Below are 24,989 nucleotides of genomic sequence, written 5' to 3'. Positions count from 1 at the left end.
AAGTCTTTCTCACACGGCCCTGTAGCTAGGGGTGGTCGCAGAACCTTATTCCAACTACAGAGACAAAAGAGGACTACTGGAAAATATTTTCCTTTTGGGATTAAAAAACGGACAGAACCATTTGAGAAAAGGGCCTGTTAGCTACTAAGACCAAATCTACCTGAACACAGATTCCAGTCTCCAAATGTGGCTGTGACGCCTAAAGCTATGACAGTCAAAACGCAAGAAGCCTGGGGACAAACGGCCAACACGGCTGAGAAAAGACAACAAAGAGGTAAAGTTCCTACTGATATCACTGGGTTGCTGCCAGGGCCTTTACCGGTCAGTCCCCTAATTTCAGACAGGGGGGTTGAAACAGTGGGGTGTTCTGTCACTTCCATCTAAGAATTTTTCCAAGTCACTCACTCAGTGAGCAGACAGGTACATGGCCAGGAAGGCAAAGGCCTAGGACTAAGCACCAACGAAGAAGCACATCAAACAGAGACGACCAGTTCTTTCAAGGGCAGTTTCTGTCCTGATGACAAGTGGGAGAGTCTCTATAGGGAACTACACTTTCCGCCTCTAGCTCCAAGCACCATGTCACCACTGAATGGCACACGGAAGCCCCCACCATGTTTGCAGTGGCTCATCTATGACATCACTGCGGAAAGCATCTTCATCCACCAGTGCACCTCCACAAAGTTGGGTATTACATGCCACTTTCTAGAGCCTACCCTGGGAGCAAGGGAGAAATACGGGCCACAATACATTCTATGTCCCTCTCCAAAGCTTCACGATGCACAGGGGAATTTTAAAGGTTCTGAGAAGTCCCACAATAAAGGTGCCTAACACCTCCTAACTTTATTTAGTCACAGTCCCCATTTTCTTCACACACCACTTTTAGCATGCCATGAAACACGCCGCCACAGAAGATAGCCCTCCAACTATGCCATCAACCAAACGAGCCCTTGGGAGAACACTGCCACTTTTTTGCTGTGTGGCATTAGATGGAAGTCACCTCTCTGAGCCTCCTTTTCCCCACCAGCCTCCCAAGACTGTTGTCAGGAGTAGATGAGATGACACAGGAGTCTAAGAGTATAGAAAAGTCCTTATCAACTCAGTTTTCTTCCTTCCCTTACTACCTACCCTCCCCCCCCCACCCCCACCCCCCTCCCTGAGCCATTTAATGATTTGGGCTAACATCAGCACTCTCAGGTACCAGGACCAACACCCAGAGACATCCTGCAACTTCTTGGCTTCCCTGCACTGAATGACACAACAGCTTCTGGGCAAACCTACAAGGACTTAGAGGGCACCAAATGCTCTTAAAATAGGGCCAGCCTCCTGCAGAACTAGGAGAGGGCTGTGCCCTTTCTCTTCCAGCCCTGACTCCTTTGCCCATATGTCCATAATACCAGTTGGGGCCTTCAGGATTACCTTAGAAATAATAGTGGGCATGAGTGTAGAGAAACTTATTTTCATTTACTATTCTTTAAATGCTAATATCTATTATTTCTCTGAAAGTGAAGAAGATATTTGATAGCAACATATGTGAACAATTTTCAAATTATACTTTAAAAATTATTTTTAAAAATAAAAATTGGGGACACCTGGGTGACTCAGTCAGTTAAGGATCTGCTTCTTGATTGTGGCTCAGGTCATGATCTCACGGTTGTGAGTTCTAGTCCCACATCAGGCTCTGCGCTGACTCTCTCTCTCTCTCTCTGCCCTTCCCTTGCTCGCTCGCTCTCTATCTCAAAAATAAACATTTAAAAAATAATAATAAAATAAAAATAAAAATTTGAACCCTCTAAATTGCAGTACTCTGTACAAAAGCCCCAGTCACGTTATTCCAGTTCATTGTTAATGGCATCCAAACGGTGTTCACCAGAACCTATAGTGCGGCAACATTGTGCAGAGCTTTATTCAAAAACATTTTGAAAATCTAAAAGACCTATAAATTTGCATTTGTCCCAAATAATTATTTGTTTAGCAATTTAGTGAGTATAGTCACCACAGAATAAACACCATGAACTGAAGTGCAAAGAAAGACCAGTCTAGTCCCTAAGAGGAACTCCAGAGTCCAAGGAATTGAGTCAGACCTCTTGTCAATGGGGTGCCAAGAAGAACTGTTTTATAGTTGGGGAGAAAAAATACTCAGAGTAAAAGTACTTAATCCAAAAGTCAGGAGACAATTCTCTTTCCAGCTCTGCCCCAACTTACTCTGCAATCTGGCACAAATCACTAAAAACCTCCAAGATCAGTATTTTGGGGGAAAACACATATTAATACTACCCTGACTACACCACTCGGCTAGTGATATCCAAGGTAAGTAAAAGTATTCCATTAATAATATCTAACATCCTAGCCTCTCTGCTAGTTTTCTTCTATTTTTTATTTTCATTTCATCAGTGTCCTTTCAAGGGGCACCTCAAATTTTTAGTGGCCAAATCTCTAGATGTTAAATTATACCAGCTGAATCAACTCTTTTGGATGTTTATTTTCACCTACTTGACCTTTTACTCACATATTTTCAAGATTTTTTTAACTTTGATATCTTCAACAGATAACCATGTGAACTTCCACTTGTGTATGTCTGTACCTTTCCATCAGTGACTTGTATCTTTTTATTTAGTAAAGAATCCAGCCTTGTCTAAAGGGAAGTCTGGCCTTTGTCCTCAATTTCTCGCATACCTGATGAAAACGTCCTTGTGTATGGTGGGTGCTGGCCACACTTGATCACAGGGTGGGGCCGGCCACATCAGACAGTCCCAGAGGCAGGGCTGGCCACTCTAGAAACACCAACAGTATGACTTAGAGTGAGGGTTCTGGGTCAAACAGTTTCACGGAGACTGACTTCAGTCATGTGGACAATCAATTAATCATGCCATAACAAAGCCTTAATAAAAACTCTGGACACCAAAGCTCAGGCAAGCTTACTGGCTGGCATATGTACTGAAACACACTGATGGGGAGAGACTAATGTCCTGACTTCACAAGGACAGGACACTAGAAGCCCCACGTTTGGAACCTTCCTGGACTTCACCCAATGTGAAGTCTGACTATAAACTCTATCCTTCCCCTGTAATCTATAATTCTCTCATGAATGTAACAGCTTTCAGTAAGTTCTGTGAGTGCTAGCAAATGATCAGGCCTGAGGGTGGTGGTAGGAGACCCCTGAAACTGCAGGTCCTGGAAGAACTGAGGTTGTCTTGTGGAGAACTTTGCCATTTGACTAACTCTGAATACCTTCCAAGGCTTCCAATAAAATTTGGCCTTACATCTATAGGTTCTCATGAGATCTGAAATTGCTTTTTTCAATTATATTTAATGTGTAATATTTAACTCACTCTTTGATACCTGACACATAACGTAAGGTTTGGTTTCTTTGCTACTGCTGTCTTGTTTTGTTTTGTCCTTCCACACACCCTCGATCCTTGAAAGGCAAAGGCGAATGACAAAAAATTAATAATTGTTGTGGCTTAGATATACAAGATACTGGCTTAGTCGGTTACTTATTTAATTCTGACACCAATTTATGAGGCACCCTCTATTAAGCACTGTTCTCCATCTTGTTAGGAAAATACTAAGGCACAAAGAGAAAAATTAAGTAATCTGTTCAGGGTCATAAAGCTAGTAAGTAGACTAGACACAAACATAGGCATTTTGACATATGTATTTATGTGAATAGTGCCTTTCATAGAAGAGATGAATTGTATTAAAGGGTTTGTCTCTTACTGTGCAGATACAAACACTATTTCTCAATCTCTTCTCCCTTCTTCTTTCATCCTAGAGCCCTCAATTTTTAGCTAAGCACATGTTCCTGCTAAATAAAACTCAACTTCTCAGCCTCCCTTACTGAAGCTGCCCTACAGAATTTGTATGATCAGAAATAAACTTTTATCTTGCTTAAGCCACTGTTGTTTTGTGACTTTTATGTTTGGTAAAATGACCTAATATTAACTGAGCCACTCTCCAACCTACATGTTCTCTTTCCCTCAGGCTTTCATTAGTATCTGAGGGCTGATCTGCCAGAAAGAAACTAACCAGGTGATAAATTTCAGTCTCCAATTAGAGTATTAAAATAAGTCATTTTTGGAAACATTGTAAAGGGCAAATACAGCCTCAATTACATGAGGATACCTAAGATCACACTGAAATCTTATTTGGCAAAGATTTAAGCAGATATACAAATACTTCCCCTTTATGCTCATTCTCTTCCTCTCTACTCTTCACCTAACAAACATGAAGTTCCATCCATCCTTAAAAAAACTAAAACCTTCCCTCAAAGAAGTGCCTGTCTCCACATTCATTGGTGTCTCCCTTCCTTCTACCCACTATACTTTTTCAAAAAGTACCACACTTGCTGTTTCCATTTTCCTTAACCTCACATCATTCGTCTATCCATGACAGTTAAAAACCAACAACGAAGTTCTCCTTTGAAACTACCTCTTCCTCATACTTGCCTTTCAAACTGTTGATCACACACTGGCTTTACCACCATCAATCCGCCCCAAAATGTTGTATTCCATTCTCAATTCTGTTCTCAATCTATGTATTCCTCCTATTCAACACCAACCGTTTTCTCAATTATTATATTAAAAACAAAAACATACGGTCAGCCTTTACCAGGTTACTAAGTACTCCAAATCCAAATTTCTAAAAGCATGTAAGACACCATGCCAAACACCTCCAATTCAACATGTCCAAAACAGAACTGAATGATTACTATGAAAAAGGGACAATCACAGGCTAGGTTCATTCACGAACACAGATTCTTTTTAATTAAAATATTAGCAAAGTTAATCAGCAATAATAAAACATAGAAAAAAAATAATTCATCATAACTAATTGGACTCATCCCAGAAATAAGAACAGCTTAACATGAGAAAATTCAATCCATGCAATTTACCTATTATTAAAGAATAAAAAGTATACAAATCATTCAGTAGAAACAGGAGAAACCTACATTTTAGGGAATTTGGGGTTGCATTCATGGTAATTTCAGATTAAGTCAATAGTTATCAGTCAATGAATTAAGTTCAGCTTAATTCAGTGATAATCAACAAACAGCTACCAAATGTGAGGGAGCTAATAATCCAATAAATATGTAAACAAAGTAAATATAAGATGAGTGGATCACAACAAAGGAAGTAAGTAACTACAGGTATTGTAGGTTGTAGACAGGAGAGGTACTGTAGGCTAGACAGAAGAGGTAAGATATCCACAGAAAAGGTATTTTCTAAGCACACAAGTATGCCTTGAGAAGATTTACATAGCACAATAGCATTTCTAATGCATGATCTTCAGGGTGCCTGCGTGGCTCAGTCAGTTAAGCATCCAACTCTTGGTATCAACTCAAGTTATGATCTTATGGCTCGTGGGATGGAGCCCAGGCTGTCAGCACAGAGTCTGCTTGGGATTCTCTCTCTCCTCTCTTGCCACCCCCCCAAAATAAATAAACATTAAAAAATTTTTAAAAAGAAATGCATGATCTTCAAATACAAATTAAAAGGAAAAACATGAGTTTGCCAGGCAGATGAAGAAAATAAAGGCAAGCGAGGTATAGACGGGATAGTATATAAAGATAGGGAAGAAGTGACACAACACACCAGTTAGCAAATAAATTGCTTTGGATGCTAAATGATAGTGTGCGTGGTGAGAGAGGGTACAGTAGAGTAAAACAGACCGGACATAACAAGGAAGCCAGAGAAGACAAAAGCTCAATCATGAACAGAGCTTGCACTGCATCCTGATGACACACACCTGTACTTAAATCTTAAAAAAACAAAAACAAAAACAAAAACCTGCCTCTTGAGGACTGACTACTTGGGGGTAGGGGGTTAGGGAGGAAGACGATACAGGAAATGGGAGTTAAGAGATCACAACAGCCTCTCAAGCAAAAAAAAAAAAAAAAAAAAAAAAAAAGATAAGGACCTAATAAAAATCCATCTAAAGTAGATATGCAGAAGCGGGACCAAATATCGGAGATCTTAGAAAGGCAAGGCCAATTATATTTAGATAAGTGATTAAACATGAATGGGAAAAAATTAAATGATAGGTTTTTTACTGTAGTGACTGGATAGAAAGGGGTAGTTAACTAGCATTAACTAACTACAGTGACCTTGAGTAAAGGTAAAGATGAGAAAAAAATGAGTAGGTATGGTTTTACACATGCTATGTTTAAAAAGTCAACAGAGCAAGCAGATGTCCAGGGCTGAAGACATGGATTTGGAAATCATCAGCCTCCAGAGGAGCTGAAGCTCCCACCTAACTGCTCACTCACATGGGTGAACTTTATGGTATGTAAAGTAAACCTCATAAAGATGTTTATTAAAAACCAGGAGCAGTTATGCTGCTATCAGACAGCAGTTTTCAGAGCAGGGAAAAAGAGGGTTTTATAATAACAGGGTCAATACATCATGAGAATATAGCAAGAGAATGTAACAATGTAAACATTATATACCTAATCAAAGGGTTTCGAAATATGTGAAGAAAAATTAAAGAAATAAAAGAAGTAGACAAATCCACAGCATATTAGGCAAATTCAACACCTTTCATTCAATGATTCATAAAAGAAGTAGAAGGAAAGTCAGTAAGGCCATGAAAGGCAGACAACACACCATCAACCAACCTAACCTAACTGACATTTAGAAAACACACTACCGAACAACAGCAAAACACACATTCTGTTCAAATGCAAACAGAACATTTACCAACACAGACCATTTTCTGGGCTGTAAAACAAGTCTCAATACATTTAAAACGAGTCAAACCATACAGAGTATGTTTTTTGCCCTCACTAGAATTAAAGTGGCAATCAATAACATGAAGGTATCCAGAGCATCTCCAAATATTTAAAGAATAGAGTAATACATCTCTCAATAATCAAGATTCTAAAAAAAATGAAAAGTGATACCAGACGGGGGCACCTGGATGGTCAGTCAGTTAGGCCTCCAACTCCTGATTTCAGCTCAGGTCATGATCTCATGGTTGGTGGGATCAAGCTCCACATCCAGCTCTGTGCTCAGTGTGGACAGCCTCTCTCCCTCTCTCTCTCTCTGCCCCGACCCCACTCACACACACCCGCTCACTTGCTCTCTCAAAATAAATAAACATTTAAAAACACTTTTAAAAAAAGGGATACGAGATGACTATAGTGATGGATGCACGTAAGAGGTCATATACTAACCACCACTGAATTGTACACTTTCAGGGGTTGAACTATATGGTATGTGAATCAGATCTCAATAAAGCTATTTTTTAAAATTTTAAATTAGAAAGTGCCTTCAACTAAAAGATAATAGAAACATCAAAATTTGTAAATGAAGCTACAGGAATCCTTACAGAAAATTCACAGCACGAAAATGCAAGTATGAAGAAAAAAGAAGAAAGGTTAGAGGGACAGTTACAACACAACCAATCCATATTAGAAAGATCTTACGTAAAGGGCCTCAGGTTCTACTTAACAGAAAAAGAGAAAATTAAACCTAAAGTCAGCAGAAGAAAGGGAGTAATAAAAATGAAAAAGAAAACAGAAAACTGAACATTGAGCAAAACCAATGAAGCAAAAAGCTCACGCTGAGATTTAAAAAAATAAATTTCTGGGGCGCCCGGGTGGCTCAGTCGGTTGAGCGACGGACTTCGGCTCAGGTCATGATCTCACGATTTGTGAGTTTGAGCCCCGCGTTGAGCTCTGTGCTGACAGCTCAAAGCCTGGAGCCTGCTTCTGATTCTGTGTCTCCCTCTCTCTCTGCCCCTCCCCCACTCATGCTCTGTCTCAGAAACAAACATATAAAAAATTAAAAAAAATAAACTTCTGACAATACCATTAAGAAAGGGTAAAAAGAGAAGCCACAAATTATAAAAACTAGAATGAAAGCACCAGCAAAACTACAATACTACAAATATTAAAATTATCGTAAGGGACTATTTTTTACTAAGGTACATCAAAAAGTCAACAATCTACATTTCTTGTTTTTTTAAAAAAATAATAATACTTAAGTGGAGTCAAGAGGACCTAGATTACCTGAAAAGCAAGTATCTGTTAAAGGAACTGAATGTATACTTAAACCTTTCTACAGAGAACTCCAGTTCAGATGATTTCAACAGTGAACTCTACCAAGTATTTAGGGAAGAATTAGTATCAGCTCCACAGAAACTCAGGAAACAGAAGAGGGGATACTTCTCATTTCATGAGGGCAACATTACCTTGATACCAAACCAGACAAAAATAATAAATAAATAAATAATTGCTCCTTGTGAACATAGAAAAACACTTCTATGATTTAAAAAATATGTAATGACTAAATGGAATTAAATTCAAAAACCAAAAGATGCAATTTACCATATTAACAGACTTTTAAAAAATGACTGCATGATCGATCATCTCAATAGATACAAAAAAGACATTTGGCCAAATCCCAATTCCTATTCCTGATTAAAAAAACAAAAACAAAAACAAAAAACTCTCAGCAAACTAACAATGTAAGGGAACTTCCTAATCTGATAAAGGGCATCTATGAAAAACCTACGGCTAACATCATCCTTAATGGTGAAAATCTAAATGCTTTCCCCCTAGAAGTTGAGGAACAAGGGGAAGGATGCCCACTCTCACTATTTCCATTCAAAAATGTATGAGAGATTCTAGTCAGTGCAAAAGGCCAAGAAAAAATAGGCAATTAGTTAAGAAAGGAGGAAATAAAACTGTATTAATTCAGACAGGACTGTAGAAAATCCATAACCCAAGGCCTAATCATATTTTGCGATTTTGCACCTTTCAGACTATACACATGGTAACCCCTCCTTCTGGAATCTTCCCTATTCTGTCCCTGATGAGTCATACTCAGTCATCAAAATCCCACTCACAAGTTATCGCTATCCAGCACAGAAAATCCAGCATTCTCCATATTCCCCTTTGAGATATAACTGACACAGAGCACTGTAAATTAAATTTCAGGAATACATGTTGATTTGACAGATTTATATGTGGCAACATGATAACCACCACAGCATTACCTAACATCTCTATCATGTCAGAGAATCACCATTTCTTATTTGTGGTAGGAACATTTAAGATCCACCCTCTTAATAACTTCCAAGTATATACTGCTGTATATTAGATCCCCAGAACTTCTTCATTTTACAATTGGAAGTTTGTACCCTCTAACCAACATCTCCCCATTTCCCCCACCCCTGAAAACCACAATTCTAAATCTCTGTTTCTACGATTTGGGCCTTTTTATATTCTACTTACAAGTGATACATTTGCCTTTCTCTGACTTATTTCACTGAGCGTGATGCCCTCAAAGTCCATCCACGCTGTCACAAATGACAGCATGTACTTCTTTCACATGGGAAAAAAATATTCTGCCATATGTATACATGCATCTTCTTTATCCATGTATCCAAACTGACAAACACGTAGATTGTTACCATATCCTGGCTATCATGAATGATGCTGCAGTAAACATGACAGCGCCAATATCCTGTCAAGGTCCTGTTTCCATTCCCTTTCAACATATACCCAGAAGCGGGACTGCTGGATCTTACGGTGCGTCCGTTCTAACTTTTGGAGGAACCTTCATACCACGTTCCTTAGTGCCATACCAATTACACTCCTACCATAGTGTACCCTTTTCTCCACATCCTAACACTTGTTATATCTCTTGTCTTTTTGACAACAAACCTCTAGCACCTTTTGATTTGCATTTCTCTGATGATTAGTGATATTAGGTATCTTTTCACGTATCTTTTGGCCATTTGTATGTCTTCTTTGGAAAAATCTATTCAGTTCCCCTGTCCATTTTTTAGTTGTATTGTTTGGTTTTTTTGCTACTGAGTTGTATGAGTTTTTTATGTATTTTGGATATTAACCCCTTATCAGCAATATGATTTCCAAATATTTTTGCCCATTCTGTAGGTCACCTTTTCATTTTGTTGAATGTTTCTTCTGCTGCACAGAAGCTTTTTAGTTTGATGTAGTCCAGTTATTAATTTTTGCTTTTGTTTGTGCTTTTAATGTCATTTCCCAAAAAAATCACTGAAAAAGGCAAAAATGTCAAGGATCTTTCCCCCTGTTTTCTTCTGTAAGTCTGACTGTTTCAGGTCTTATGTTTAAGGCTACAGTCCACTTGGAAGTAAATTTTTTTGAGTGGTATAAGTCCACTCTTCTGTATGTGGTTATCCAGTTTTCCCAAGACCATTTATTGAGGACACTATTCTTTCCATTGAATATTTCTGACTCCCTTCTCAAATACTGTAATGGTTTATTTCTCTTGATTCTGTTCCATCGGTCTATGTGTCTATTTTTATGCCAGGACCATACTGTTTTGATTACTACAGCTCTCAAGTATAGTCTAAAGTCAGCAAGTGTGATGCCTCCAGCTTTGTCGCTCTTTCTCAAGAGTGCTTTGGCTGTTTAGGGTCTTTTGTGACTCCATATGAATCTTAGGATTTTTTTTCTTCTAATTCTGTGAAAAATGTCATTTGAACTTTGATAGGGACTGCACCAAAGGTCTATGGATAGCTTCAGGTAGCACAAGACATTTTAACTATATTAACTCTTGCAATCCATGAGCAAGTATATCTTCCCATTTATTTGTGTCTCTCCAAGTTCTTTTATCAAAGTCTTAGTAGTTCTCATTGACAGATCTTTCACCTCCTTGGTTAAATTTATTCCTATTTTTTTTTTTTTGATGCTATTGTGAATGAGATTGCTTTACTTCATTTTTAGATACTTCGTTGTTAGTGTATAGAAACATGACTGATTTCTATATATTGATTTTATATCCTGCAACTTTACTGAATTCATTGATTAGTCCTCACAGTTTTTTATGATGGAGTCTTTAGGATTTTCTATACATATGATCATATCATCTGCAAAGACCAATTATACTTCTTCCTTTCCAATTTGGATGCCTTTTATTTATTTTGCCTGCTCACCCTGGCTAGGATTTCCAGTACTATGTTGAATACAGGTGGTTAGATTGAGCACTACTGCCTTATTCCTGATCTTAGAGGAAAAGATTTCATTTTTCACTGTTGAATATGATGTTAGCTGTGGGCTTATAATACATGGCTTTTATTATGTTGTGGTATGTTCCTTCTATACCCAATTTATTGCAAGTTTTTATCATGAAAGGATGTTGTATTTTGTCAAATGCTTCTTCTGCATCTACTGAGATGATCATATGACTTTTATCTTTCATTCTATTAATGTGGTGTATCACATATATTGATTTGCATATTTGGGGCCACCCCTGCATTCCAGGAACAAATCCCAGGTGATCATGGTGTATGATCCTTTCAATGTGAGGCTGAACGTGGTTTGCTAATACTTTCTTGAGATTTCTGCAGTTCTTTCCTCAGGCATAGTGACCTGCAATTTTCTTTACTTGAAGTGTCCCTGCCTGGCTTTGAAATCAGAATAATGCTGGCCTTATTAAATGAGTTTGGGAGTATTCCCTCCTTTTCAAAATTCTGAAAAGTTTGAGAAGGCCTGATGTTAATTTTTCCTTAAAAGTCTGTGGTAGATTTCACCCATGAAACCCTCTGGTCCTGGACTTTTCCTTGTTTGTTTTATTACTGATTCAATTTCCTCCTTCTTCATGATCCAGACTTGACAGGTTGTAGGTTTCCATGATGTATCAATTTCTTCTAGGCTATCCAATTTGTTGGCATTTAATTGTTCTTAGTACTCCCTTACAATCCTTTGCATATCAGCAGTATCAGTTGTGTCCTCTTTAATTTCTGAATTTGAGTCTTCACTTTAGTAGTCTAGCTAAAGGTTTGTCCATTTTATATTTTCAAAAAAACAGCTTTTAGTTTGGCTGAGTTTTTCTATTGGTTTTCTGATTTCCATTTCTTTTTGTTCTGATCTTTTTATTTCCTTCTTTTAACTTTAGGCTTTGTTTCCCCTTTTCTTAGTTTCTTGAGGTTTAAAGTTAGGCTATATAAGATCTTTTTTTTATTTAATGTAGGAGTTTATCACCATAAACTTCCCTCCCAGAACTGCCTTTACAGCATCCCGTAAGTTTTGGTATGTTGTGTTTCCATTTTATGTTTCAAGGTATTTTTTGATTTCCCTTTGGATCTCTTCTTCAACCCACTGATTGTTCAAGAGTATTTTGTTGAATTTCAACATATTTATGAATTCTCCAGCTTTTGTTCTATAATTGATTTCTAGTTTCATACCATTGTTATTTTAAAAAAAGATATTTGGTATGATTTTAATATTCTTAAATTTATTAAGACTTGTTGTGTGATTTATCATACGATCTATCCTGGAAAATGTTCTGTGTACACTTGAGATGGATGGGTACTCTACTGCTGCTGGATGGAACGCTCTGTGTATGTTACATCCACTGGTCTCAAGTACGGTTCAAGTGCAAGTTTCCTTGTTAATTCTGTCTGGATCATCTACCCATAGTTAAAATGGGATATTGAAGTCTTCTACTATTATAGTATAGTTGTCTACTTCCCCTTTCAGATATTTTAGTTTGCTTCTTTTAAGTGCTGTGATGTTCGATACATATATAATTGTTTTATCTTCTTGATGAATTGACAGTTTTATCATTATATAATGACCTGCTTTGTCTTGTTACTGTTTTTGCTTAACTCTCTCATGTGTCTTATTTTTAAGCTCTCTGCTTAAAATTGGTTTCAATTTTTACGGTTTATATTGAAGGCAAAAAAACACATTTTTTCAATTTGCTTCTCTTCCTTCAGGTTTTGCTAGAGCCTGAGATTAAAATCTAAGCACAGATAATGCAGACACACATATAACTAGATCATATATGCAAAAACCCATTATAAAACAAACCTTATAAGAAATGCAAAGTGTTTTCTTACCATTTAAAAATATGTAATAAGGCAATAGTAAAATCTCTACCCCAGAATGGAGATTCTAAATAAAACAAAGCCTGGCTATCCTCAATGAATCAAAAACTAAAAATGGACATAAAACTCAAAAGAAAAAGAAGGAACTAAGCATGCACCCAGTAACTCCCACCCTTTTGTTTCTTTCAGCTTCAATATAAGACTTTTATTTCATAATGTTCTTTTGTCTTAGAAGGTGACTCAGTTATTTTTTTAAGAAATTTTTTTAACGTTTATTCATTTGAGAGACAGAAAAAGACACAGCACAAGCTGTGGAGGGACAGAGAGGGAGACACAGGATCTGATGCAGGCTCCAGGTTCTGAGCTGTCGGCACAGAGGCCGATGCGGGGCTCTAACTCACAATCTGTGAGATCATGACCTGAGTCAAAGTCAGGCACTTAACCGACTGAGTCACCCAAGCACCCAATCACCCTGTAGGTGATTTAGTATTGTAAGTAGTCCTTTCGATTAGCTAAAAATGTATAAAGAACAGGGGCGCCTGGGTGGCTCAGATGGTTAAGCATCAGACTCTTGATTTTAGCTCAGGTCACGATCTCAGTTTGTGAGATCAAGCCCCACACTGGGCTCTGTGTTGAGAGTGTGGAGCCTGCTGGGATTCTTTCTCTTTCTCTCTCTCTCTCTCTCTCTCTCTCTCTCTTCCTTCCGCTCCCTTGCTTGAGCAATGTCTCCCTTTGTCTCTCTCTCTCCCTCTCTCAAAATAAACTTGAAAAAATATTTTTAATAAAAAAAAGTATAAAGAAAAAATGTTGATGGTTTTCTGATTATTATAAAGATACTCTCCCACCAAAATCATAGTCATCAAAAAGTAACCATAAGTGGAGAGAGACCAGAAGCAACACTAATATACTATAATCATCAAGTCACACATGCAAGCCTGTGTTTATTGCAGCATTATTTCCAGTATCAATATATGAAAGAAACCTAAGTATCCATCAATAAATGTATGAATGTGGGATAAATACACAACACAGTATTACTTGGCCATTAAAAAAATGAGTTTTGCCACTTGCAACAACATGGACAGGCCTAGAAGGTATTATGCTAAGAGAAATAAGTCAGACAAAATCAAATACTATATGATTTCACTTAGATATGTAATCTAAAAACAAAACTAATGAACAAACAAAATGCACAGAAACAGACCCATAAATGCAAAGAACTGGTGACTGTCAGAGGGGAGGGTGGTGGGGGACAGACAAAACAGATGAGAGGGAGTGGGAGGTACAGGCTCCCAGTCATGGAAGGAATAAGTCACCAGGGTGAAAGGTAAGGCACAGGGCCTACAGTCGATGGTACTGTAATAGCACCGTATGGTGACAGACAGCAGCTACGCTAGTGGTGAGCAAAGCATATGTATACAGACTCCTCTGGTCGAATAACTGTGCTGTACACCTGAAACTAAAGTAACACCGTGTGTGTCCACTACATTTCAATTTAAAAAAAAAGAAATCAGCAAAAAAAACAGGAAGACAGAAATCATTGGTTCAAAACGTCACTATCGGTCATCTGTGAAGACATAAAAAGTTTACCCTAAGTGTTATTTTTTAGTACTTTTTTTAATGTCTTACTTATTTTTGAGGGGGGGGGAGGGGCAGAGAGAGATGGGGACAGAGGATCCGAAGCAGGCTCTGTGCTGACAGCAGAGAGACTAATGCGGGGCTCAAACTCACGAACTGTGAGATCATGACCTGAGCTGAAGTCAGATGCTCAACTGACCCACCCAGGAGCCCCTCTAAGTGTTCTTTCTAAAAAGGTTTTGTGGGGCGCCTGGGTGGCTAAGTCAGTTAAGCCCCCAACTCCTGATTCCAGCTGAGGTCATGGTCTCAAGGTTTCTGAGATCAAGCCCTGAATCAGGTTCTGCGCTGACAGCATGGAGCCTGCTTCGGATTCTCTCTTCCTCTCTCTGCTCCCCCCAAAATAAAACAAAAACAAAAACTTAAAATAGAATTTTTAAAATAAATAAAAATCACAAGTTTTTATTAAGTTATTCATTTTTTTCCTATGGAGCAAAACATTCACTATCCATTCAGATTTTATTGCAGTCCCTGGTCCAAAGCCACTATTTTCACCAAAAGCATCTTTACCAAGTACCCCTACCTACACTGGAAACAGTAAGATTCAAGAACAAAAGCTGTAGCCATCCCTCTTTGTTCCAGATCATTTCTCTAAGCTCTGCATTCCCATTTTCTAGTTTTGAACCTTCCTTCTCTTCTTGTTTCTCTAATTCTTGGCTGACATCCTCCTTCTCCACCTAGCCTCTCCAAACAGACAACTTGTTTCTGTGGTCTGCCTAAATTATTTGGACATTATGTCTTAGAATGAATGTGTCCCTAAAAATTCATAGACTGAATGTTCACATCACTAAAAACTCTAATGTTGAAACTAACTCCGAACACGATGGTATTTGGAAATGGGGCCTTTGGGACGTAATCAGGGTTAGACGGCATTGTAAGAGTAAAGGCCCTCATGATGGGATCAGTGGCCTTCTAAGAAGAGAAATCTTTTGCACGCGCTCTCTCTCTCTCTCTCTCTCTCTCTCTCTCTCTCCCTCTCTTCCCCTCTATGGACCCCTCCTGTCCCACCCTAAGCACAGAAGAAAGGTCACATGAGGACACAGAAAGAAAGCAGCCACCTGCAAGCCAGGAAAAGAGACTTCCCCTGAAACCAAACACTGCTAGATCTTAACCTTAGAATGTCCAGCCTCTAAAACTGTGAGAAATAAGTCTCTGTTATTTAAGCCATCCACTCTCCGGTATTTTGTTATGGCAGCCCAAGTAGATATAGACAGCTCCCCATCCTCAGCTCCAAACCCTGCAGTCCACTAACTAATGATCGCACAAAAGGTCTTAATTTTCTTGAAGTCCCACTTACCTATGTTTTTCTTTTGTTGCCTGTGCTTTTGGTATCATATCCAAGAAATCACTGCCAAATCCAATGTCATGAAGCTTTTCCCGTAAGTTTTCTTCTAAGAGTTTTATAGTTTTAGCTCTTACATTAGGTCTTTGATCCATTTTGATTTATTTTTTATATAAGTGAAGCCAGATTTTTTTTTTTTTTGGCTTGAAAAAGGAATAAAGTCCTTTGAACTAAGGAAAAGTACCAAGAAACAAAGCAAGGAAGCAAGAAATAAAGTTCAAACTAGAGGGTGTATACAGTGAAGTAAATGAGATGGGTAATAATTTGCAGCCCTTCATTAAGATAATCCATACAATTCAGTGCTTCTCAAATGCACTATGGGCATTTGGGGCAAGAATTCAAGTGTTTGTTGTGTGGACTACCAGGGCACTGTGCAGTGGTTAGGATTCTTGGTCCCCATTCACTAACTGCCAATAATGCTACCCTTCCCATCAGTGTGACCAGCAAAAAAATGCCCCCATGTTTCCAAAAACCCTCTAAGGGGAGCAGTACTGGCCCCTGTTTTAAACCCCTGCACAGAAAATACTGAAAGGGTACAGTCTAGAAAGTCTATTTATATCTACATTTCTAAACAGCACAAGTAAGAACTTCATCCTCAACTATAACACAAGTCACTATAGTAAAACTTACGGTTCTTTTCAATTTACTCTATGCTTAAGATGTCAATATGCAACCCCTTATCTAAATTAAGTGATTCACCAGTATATTGGAAGCAGAATCCCTTCTCTTCATATAAAAGCCAGAACGTTGAAGATAGTTTGTCTATCATCTAACAGCAAGACAAAAGCCCATGACCTACACTTAGGCAATCAGATTCTCTGGCTGGGACTACAGATTTGAAGTAACGGACATAAAAAAGCAAGGACTCAATTTTAAAAATAAGAACTCAGGAAGCAGAGGAATCCAAGGTCAAAAGGTAGCAAAGCCATAACCCGTGCTCAGTGACCAGCAGCACTGACAGTGGTACACTGACTGCTTCTTCGCCCTCACTATGGTTCTGCATACCCAGCTTCCTTTAATGCCTATTTTCTAAACCTCATTCTCCAGCCTTTATGTCAATTCTGAAAGCCAACCAATATCCTTCTAATTAATATCTTTTTTGACATGCATTACACCTGGTTTCTACTGTTTGTATCCAAAATTCCTCTCCTGCAATATTTTTAATGCAAACGGAACAGGTATTCTGGGACTATGACCTAAGCTCATGCCTTCGACTCACTCTCAAAAGTTGCTACGGCAATTCTAACAAGCATAGAATGAAATATTCTGACGCACCAACACCACTGAAAAACAGACGAGTCCCACCTAATGCTTTAAACTCCAAGTTATTCTGAATATGGCATAAATGAGAACAAGGCGAAAAGCAAGAAGGCAGTCAACCAATGCAGAATTTCTATTTACTATTACTCACTGATATAGAAATTACTTTCAGGAATGTGGGAAGAGACCTGAGACCTGGCACTAACCTACACAGCCTGCTCTCCTGCAAAGCTATTCACGTGCCTGAGTTGAGAGCTGCTCTAACTTCCAGCAAAGGCTGAGAGGGCCTGCCTCAGTCACTCCTGCGAAGAGGTCCTCCTGATCACCTGCCCAATCTAAAAGCATCACCTGACGGAGACTACTAGGCTCTCCGGAGAAAAGGCCCAACCCAACAGGGATCCACTTTGCCTCAGGTGAGCTGCTGGCCATTCAACTCCAATTCTACAAAAAGAGGCCCCTCATAGACTGTTTCACTGACTGCTCATCTGGATCTGATTAAAGTCCATACACTAAAAACAGGGAAGCCAGATAACACCAGTGAGTAAACCTAAATCTTAAATTCTAAATCTACTCCTCTATACTCTGCCTCATGATCCTGGGGCTTAGACTCTGCAAATTATCTCTCAACTGGTCTCCTATTAGGTTCAACCAATAGGAGTACAAAAAGAGACTGGAAAGCAGAAGGATGAGATCTTGATAACCTAATTCTAAAATACTTATGGAAATCAATTCATCAGCAAGATGTAGCAATTATAAACATATATGTAACACTTACAAACACCAAACAGCAGAACCCCATAACATATGAAGCAAGCACTGATAGGACTGAAGAAAGTAAAAGGCAATTTTACAATTGTTGGAGATTTCCATACTCCACTTTCAACAACAGCTAGAACATCTAGAGGAGAGTTGAACAACACTATAAAACCACTAGACCTAACAAACATATATAAAACACTACCCAACAACAACAAAATGTGCATTCTTCTCAAGTGCACATGGAACATTCTCCTAGGTAAACCATACGTTAGACCACAAAATAATTCTCAATAAATGTAAAGAGATTAAATCATACAAAGTATCTTCGCTGACCATAATGAAGTTAGAAATCAGTAACAGAAGGAAAATGACAATTCAAAAATATGTGGAAATTAACACACTCTGAAACAATCAACTGGTCAAAAAAGAAATCACACGGCAAGTTAGAAAATAGGAGACAAATGAAAACAAAAATACAACATACCAAAGTTATGGGATACAAAAAAAGCAGTCCTCAGAGAAAAATTAACAGCAATAAAATGCCTACACTTAAAAGAAGATTTCAAAGTAAAAATGTAACTTTACAACTTAAAAACTAGGAAAAAAGCACACTAAACACAAAGCTAGCAGAAAAAAAAATCAATAAAGATTAGAGATAAATAAAATAGAAAATAGAAAAACAAAGAGAATCAATAAAATCCAGTTAGTTCTTTGAAAAAAGACGGACAAATCTGACAATCCCTTCGCCAAATGACAAAAAAGCATAGATGATGTAAGTAACTAAAATCCGAAATAAAAATGAAAACATTACTGCTGGCCTTACAGAAATAAAAAAGATTAAAAGACAGTACTATAAACAAGTGTACACCACCAGATCAGAAAACCTGGATGAGCTGGACACACTCCTAGAAACACCAAACTGCAAAAAGTGACTCAAGCAGAAACAAAATTGAAATAGACCTGGAACAGGTAAGGAGCTTGAATCAGGAATCAAATACCTCCCAACAAAGAAATGCCCAGGACCAGATGGTTTCAGAAGTGAATTCCACCATGTTTAAAGAATTAACACCAGGGGCGCCTGGATGGCTCAGTCGGTTAAGCGTCCGACTTCGGCTCAGGTCATAATCTCACGGTCTGTGAGTTCGAGCCCCGGGTCGGGCTCTGTGCTGACAGCTCAGAGCCTGGAGCCTGCTTCAGATTCTGCGTCTCCCTCTCTCTCTGACCCTCCCCCATTCGTGCTCTGTCTCAAAAATAAATAAACATTAAAAAAAAATTTTTAAAAAGAAAGAATTAACACCAATCCTCCTTAAACTCTTTCAAAAAATAGAGGCAAGAACACTTCTTAACTTGTTCCATTAAGCTAGCGTTACTCTGTTTATCAAAGCCAGACAAAGACACCACAAGAAAACTACAGATCAACACCCTTTATAAATATAAATGCAAATAACCTCTACAAAAGACTAGCAAACTAATCCCAACAGCATATTAAAATGGCTATATAAACCATGAGCAAGTAGACTTTATCCAGAAATGCAAAGATGGTTCAACATAAGAAAAATCACAAAATGGGGGCACCTGGGTGGCTCAGTCAGTTGAGCGTCCAACTTCAGCTCAGGTCATGATCTCGTGGTCTGTGAGTTCGAGCCCCGCTTCGGGCTCTGTGCTGACAGCTCAGAGCCTGGAGCCTGCTTCTGATTCTGTGTCTCTTTCTCTCTCTGCCCCTCCCCCACTCATGCTCTGTCTCTCTCTGTCTCAGAAATAAACATTAAAAAAAATTTTTTTAATAAAAAAAGAAAATCACAAAAGGTAATATACCACATTAATGGAACAAAGGGAATAAAATACATAAGCATCTCAACTGATACAGAAAAAGCATTTGACAAAACCCAACACCCTTTCCTGATAAACATACAGCAAACTAGGAATATGAAGAAACTTCCTCAACATGATAGATAAAGGGCACTTATGAAAACTTCACGGCTATTATCATACTCAACGGGTGAAAGACTAAAAGCTTTCCCAAGATCAAGAATAAGGCAAAGATGCCCACTTTCACCACTGCTCATCAACACTGAACTGTTAAGTTCTAGCCAGAGCAATCAGGCAAGAAAAAAGAAATTAAAGGCATCCAAATTGGAAAGGAAGAAGTAAAACTATCTCTATTCACAGATGACATATACACAGAAAATTTCAAAGAATCCACAAAATGACTACTATAGATAATAAATGAATTCAGTAAAATTGAGACCACAAGCTCAACACACAAAAGTCAGTTATGTTTCTATACATCACAAAGGAAAAACCCAAGAGGAAATTAAGAAAACAATTCCACTCATAATAGCACACAAAAGAATACCTAGGAATAAATTTAACTAAGGAGCTGAAATACTTGTGCACTGAAAACTACACATATTGCTGAAAGAAAATGAAGAAGATATAAACAATGGAAAGATGTATCACAGTCATGGACTGGAAGACTTACTATTGTTAAAATGAGCAATCTACAGATACAACAAAATCCCTATCAAAACTACAAGAGCTGTTTTTGCAGAAACTGAAAAGCTGATCCTCAAATTCATAAGGAATTACAAGTGGTCCAACAATCATCAAAACAATTCTGAAAAAGAATAACAACATTGGAGCATTCACATTCCTAATTTCAAAACTTGCTACAAAGGTTCAGTAATCAAATCAGTATGGTACTGGCATAAGGACAAACATATATAGATGAAAGGAATAGAACAGTGTACAGAAATAGACTCCTACTAGTACAGCCAAATGATCTTTAAAAAAGAGGCCAATAAAACAGTCTCTTCAGCAAATGGTGCAAGGATAACTGAAGAACCACATACAAAATAATGAAGTTGGACCCCTTTCTCACACCATACACAAAAATTCAAAATGAATCCACAACCTAAATATAAAAGTTAAAATGGGGGCACCTGGGTGGCTCAGTCAGTTAAGCACCCAACTCTTGATTTTGGCTCAGGTCATGATCTCACTGTTTGTGAAATCAAGCCCCATATCGGGCTCTGTGCTGACAGTACACAGCCTGCTTGGGATTCTCTCTCTCTCCCTCTCTCCCTCAAAATAAATAAATAAACTTTTTTTAAAAAGTTATAATCATAAAAGTCTTAAGAAAACAAGAATAGATCTTCATGACCTTGGTTTGATAATGGATTCTTATATATGACATGAAAAGCATCAAGCAACAACAAAAACTGAGCTTCATGAAAATTAAAAACTACATGAAAGAACGTTTTTTTTTTGTTTTTGTTTTTTTTTAATTTTTTTTTTTTTAACGTTTATTTATTTTTGAGACAGAGAGAGACAGAGCATGAACGGGGGAGGGTCAGAGAGAGAGGGAGACTCAGAATCTGAAACAGGTTCAAGGCTCTGAGCGGTCAGCACAGAGCCCAATGTGGGGCTCGAACTCACAGACCGCAAGATCATGACCTGAGCCAAAGTTAGACGCTTAACCGACTAAGCCACCCAGGCGCCCCTGAAAGAACGTTTTTAAGTGAAAGATAATCTACACAAAGGGCAAAAATATTTACAAACCATCAATCTGATAAGGGTCTAGTATCCAAAAGATACAAAGATGTCTTACCACTCAGTAACAAAAAAGACAAACCACCCAATTTTTTTAAATTTAAAGACCAAGGACTTGGGTGGACATTCCTCTAAAAAGATATACAAATGGTCAAAAAGCACATGAAAAGATGTTCAGTATCAGTAGTCATTAGGGAAATGCAAATGAAAACTACAATGAGATACCACTTTACACACTAGGATGGACAGAATTTTTTTTAAATGTTGGCATACGTGTGGAGAAATTGGAACCTGCAGACACTGCTAATGGTAATGTAAAATGATTCAGCTGCCATGGAAAACAGTTTGGCAGTTCCTCAAAATGTGAAACATATAATTACCATATGACCCAGAAACTCCACTCCTTGGGATATACCCAAGAGAATTAAAAACAGGTACTCAAATGCATGTACACACATGTTCACAGCTGTCCTATTCACAATAGCCAAAGGGTGGGAACAATCCAAATGTCCATCACCAGGTAACCGCATATACAAATCACCTATAAAAACAATGGAGTATCACTTAGCCATAAAAAGGAATGAAGCTAAAATGTGGATTAGTCTCAAAAACATTATGCTACACGAAGAAGCCAGACACAAGGGGTCTTATATATAGCATGACTGTGTTTATGTGAACCATATACCACATCAGTCGTAACATTTACCAGAAGAGATAAATCCTGGGGTACTTGAATGGCTCAGTCCGTTAAGTGGCTGACTCCTGATTTTGGCTCAGGTCCTGAGCCAACATGAGCCAGCACGTGCTCTCTCACTCTCTCTCAAAATAAATAAATCAACTTTAAAAAAAAAGATAAATCCTTAGAGACAGAAAGCAGACTGGTAATCTGCTAGGGGCTGGTGGAGAGGACAGAGTGAGGAGTAACTGCTTAATGGATATGGAGCTTCCTTTTGGGGTACGAAAATGTTTTGGAATTAGAGGTGGTGATTGCACGACACTGTGCATGTATTAAATGCCAGCAAATTGTTCACTTTTAAGATGATTAAGTTTACATTATGCAAAATTTACCTTGCTTGAAGAAATACATACTTACAGAAGAGTTTAGATTCAACTCAAGGTAAAACCCACCTCATAATCAGGGTGCCAGTATGTCAGGTTCTGGTAAGAACGCTCTTCCAGGTTGCTGACTGCCAACTCCTCACATGGTGGAATGAGCAAAAGACAAAGCAAGCTCTCTCCTATCTTTTCATAAGGGCACTAATCCCGTTCATGAGGGTTTCACTCTCATAACCTGATTACCTCCCAAAGGCCCCACCCTCCTCATACCATCACACTGAGAATCAGGATTTCAACATGCGAATTTTGGGAGGACACAAACATTCGGCCCATAGCATTATCTGATATCAAGGCTTACATAATGCCACATTCATTTTTATACTTCTTAAAACAGCAAGCCATGCTAATGCAAAAGAAATATGCAAAAGGACACAGAGAAGCCAGAAACAAACCTATGAAAATATGAAAAATAGCTTTATAGAAGAAATGACATTACAAATCTATGGGAAAGGACAGATTCTTCAATAAGTAGCAGAGGGAAAATCGGACACCTGTATGGAAAAATCTAAACTCAATCCCTACCTCATCATTCATACACAAAAGTCAAAACCATGTAGGTTAAATCCCTAGATGTAAAAAACGAAACTTTAAAACTGCCAGAACTGAAAATATAGGTCACTATAACTTCAGGGTATAAAAGTATTCCCTAAGCAAAATTCAAAAGGCAATACCATAAAGAAAAGTATTAACAATTTCAATTACATTAAAATTTTCCACTTCTGTAAAATCAAAGACACCATCAACAAAGTATAAAACTAAGGCATCCATTACAAGAAGATATGTATAAGGCATATAACTAACAAAGAATTCACTCAGAATGTATAATTCATACAAAGAAAAAGGAAAAAAACCCAAAAGAAAAATTGGCAAAAAAAACGTAAACCAGCAACTTAAAGACTAGGAAATCCAGCCAACAACGTTATAAAAAAAAAAAAAAAAAAAAAAAAAACAAAAAACAAAAAACAGTTCTACCTTACTAGTAATTGGAAATAAAAACTAAAATTGGCATCATATTGGTAAAGATTTTTTAAAATCTAACAATACCATCATTTACGAAGATGCAGGTAGGAGTTTAAATTGGTACACTCACTTTTGAGACAATTTAACAAAACAATTTTGAGTCAATGATATACCAACTTTACAACTCAGTTCTATTACTAAATTTCTACCTTGGAGAAAAAAATATGTGCCCAAGAACACATGTACAAGAAGGTTTCTGCAGCAATAGTATGAAATTAACCAAAGAATCTATCAACAGGGGAATATACAAACAATTTGAGGTTTACTCATAAAATGGACTAAGTAAATAAAATAATTGAGCCACAGCCCAATTAGAAACATACATAAATTGTTAAAAGAATGATGAGCAAAAAGAAAACTTGCATAATGATATACACTGTGTTTAAGAACATGCAAAACTATATTATAATTATATATTTATACTTATAGAGATAGTTTATATCAATATATATGCTGTAGAAGTATAAAACCACGTACTTAAGACAATGTCAAACTCAGGCTAGAGGTTTGCCTCAAGAAGGGTAATTTTCAGCTAAAAAAGGAAAATGTTAACATTTTAAATAGCACCTACAGTGACAGTAATATTATGTTAAGACTTTTATTTATGCTTATAACTCTTTAAAAAACAACATTACAGAGAACTTATACCAGATATCAAAACATACTATTATAAAACTATGAAATTAGAACAGTGTGGTGCTTTCGGGAATAACCAGAAAGATCCATAGGGGGTTAAAAAAAGGAAAAAAAAAAAAAAGAACTATGCACATACTGGGACCTATTACCATTTATGTAAGTAATCCCCTGTTGACAGACATTTAAATCATTTAAAAATGTCATGTTATAGCTTCAAGGGATATTCTTGGAACATCTTTTTTTTTTTTAATATGAAATTTATTGTCAAATTGGTTTCCATACAACACCCAGTGCTCATCCCAACAGGTGCTCTCCTCAATGAATGGATAAAGAAATTGTGGTTTACATACACATTGGAACATCTTTTTGTGCAGTGATGTGAAGATTTCCCAAGAATAAGTTCTCAGAAGAAGTACTGAACCAAAGATATGCACTTTAAATTAGCTAATACTATCAAGTTCTTCCTCACAAAAATTCTATTAATTTAGACTTACAAACAGTGCAAGTGCAAGAAGGACCAACCACTCAATGTTCAAGGTTATTACCAATCTTTTTAAGTAGAGGGAAAAATCCAGGTCATGAAAAGATAAATGTTTATTAATGGCATCACTCATTAAGAGAAAAATTATTCACATTTATTATTACATGCATTACAGATACATACCAACAAATATGTCCTTGTATCTGATGCCACCTTACTGCCAAGTAATTTAAAAGGTCATGTATGGCACACAGAACTTTACAAATAAAATATATATAGTTATATAGACAGTTTTAGACACCTAAATATACGCAATTGTGCCACATCTCAATTGGTTGGCATATTTTTTTCAGATGCCAGTGCCTAGTT

The 24,989-nt window shown here is 37.6% G+C and overlaps 1 protein-coding gene across 2 annotated transcripts in view; it reads right to left on the bottom strand.

Annotated features, from left to right (window-relative positions):
• MAN1A2 (mannosidase alpha class 1A member 2) overlaps window positions 1-24,989 on the bottom strand; it is a 175,834-nt gene that overhangs the window by 140,402 nt on the left and 10,443 nt on the right. Inside the window, exon 1 of one of the 2 annotated variants that reach the window (XM_042993842.1) lies at window positions 2,674-2,786. The exons of the other annotated variant lie outside the window; for it this stretch is intronic. Within the exon in view, the coding sequence (XP_042849776.1) occupies window positions 2,674-2,741 (68 nt within the window). The 5' untranslated portion in view covers window positions 2,742-2,786. Of the gene's footprint in view, window positions 1-2,673; window positions 2,787-24,989 lie in introns of those variants that run through there. 2 annotated transcript variants of the gene reach the window in all.

The sequence above is a fragment of the Panthera tigris genome, chromosome C1, assembly GCF_018350195.1.
Source record: "Panthera tigris isolate Pti1 chromosome C1, P.tigris_Pti1_mat1.1, whole genome shotgun sequence".
Classification (NCBI taxonomy): domain Eukaryota; kingdom Metazoa; phylum Chordata; class Mammalia; order Carnivora; family Felidae; genus Panthera; species Panthera tigris.
Note: the sequence above shows the minus strand (reverse complement) of the source record. Positions and strands in the feature narration are given on the sequence as shown.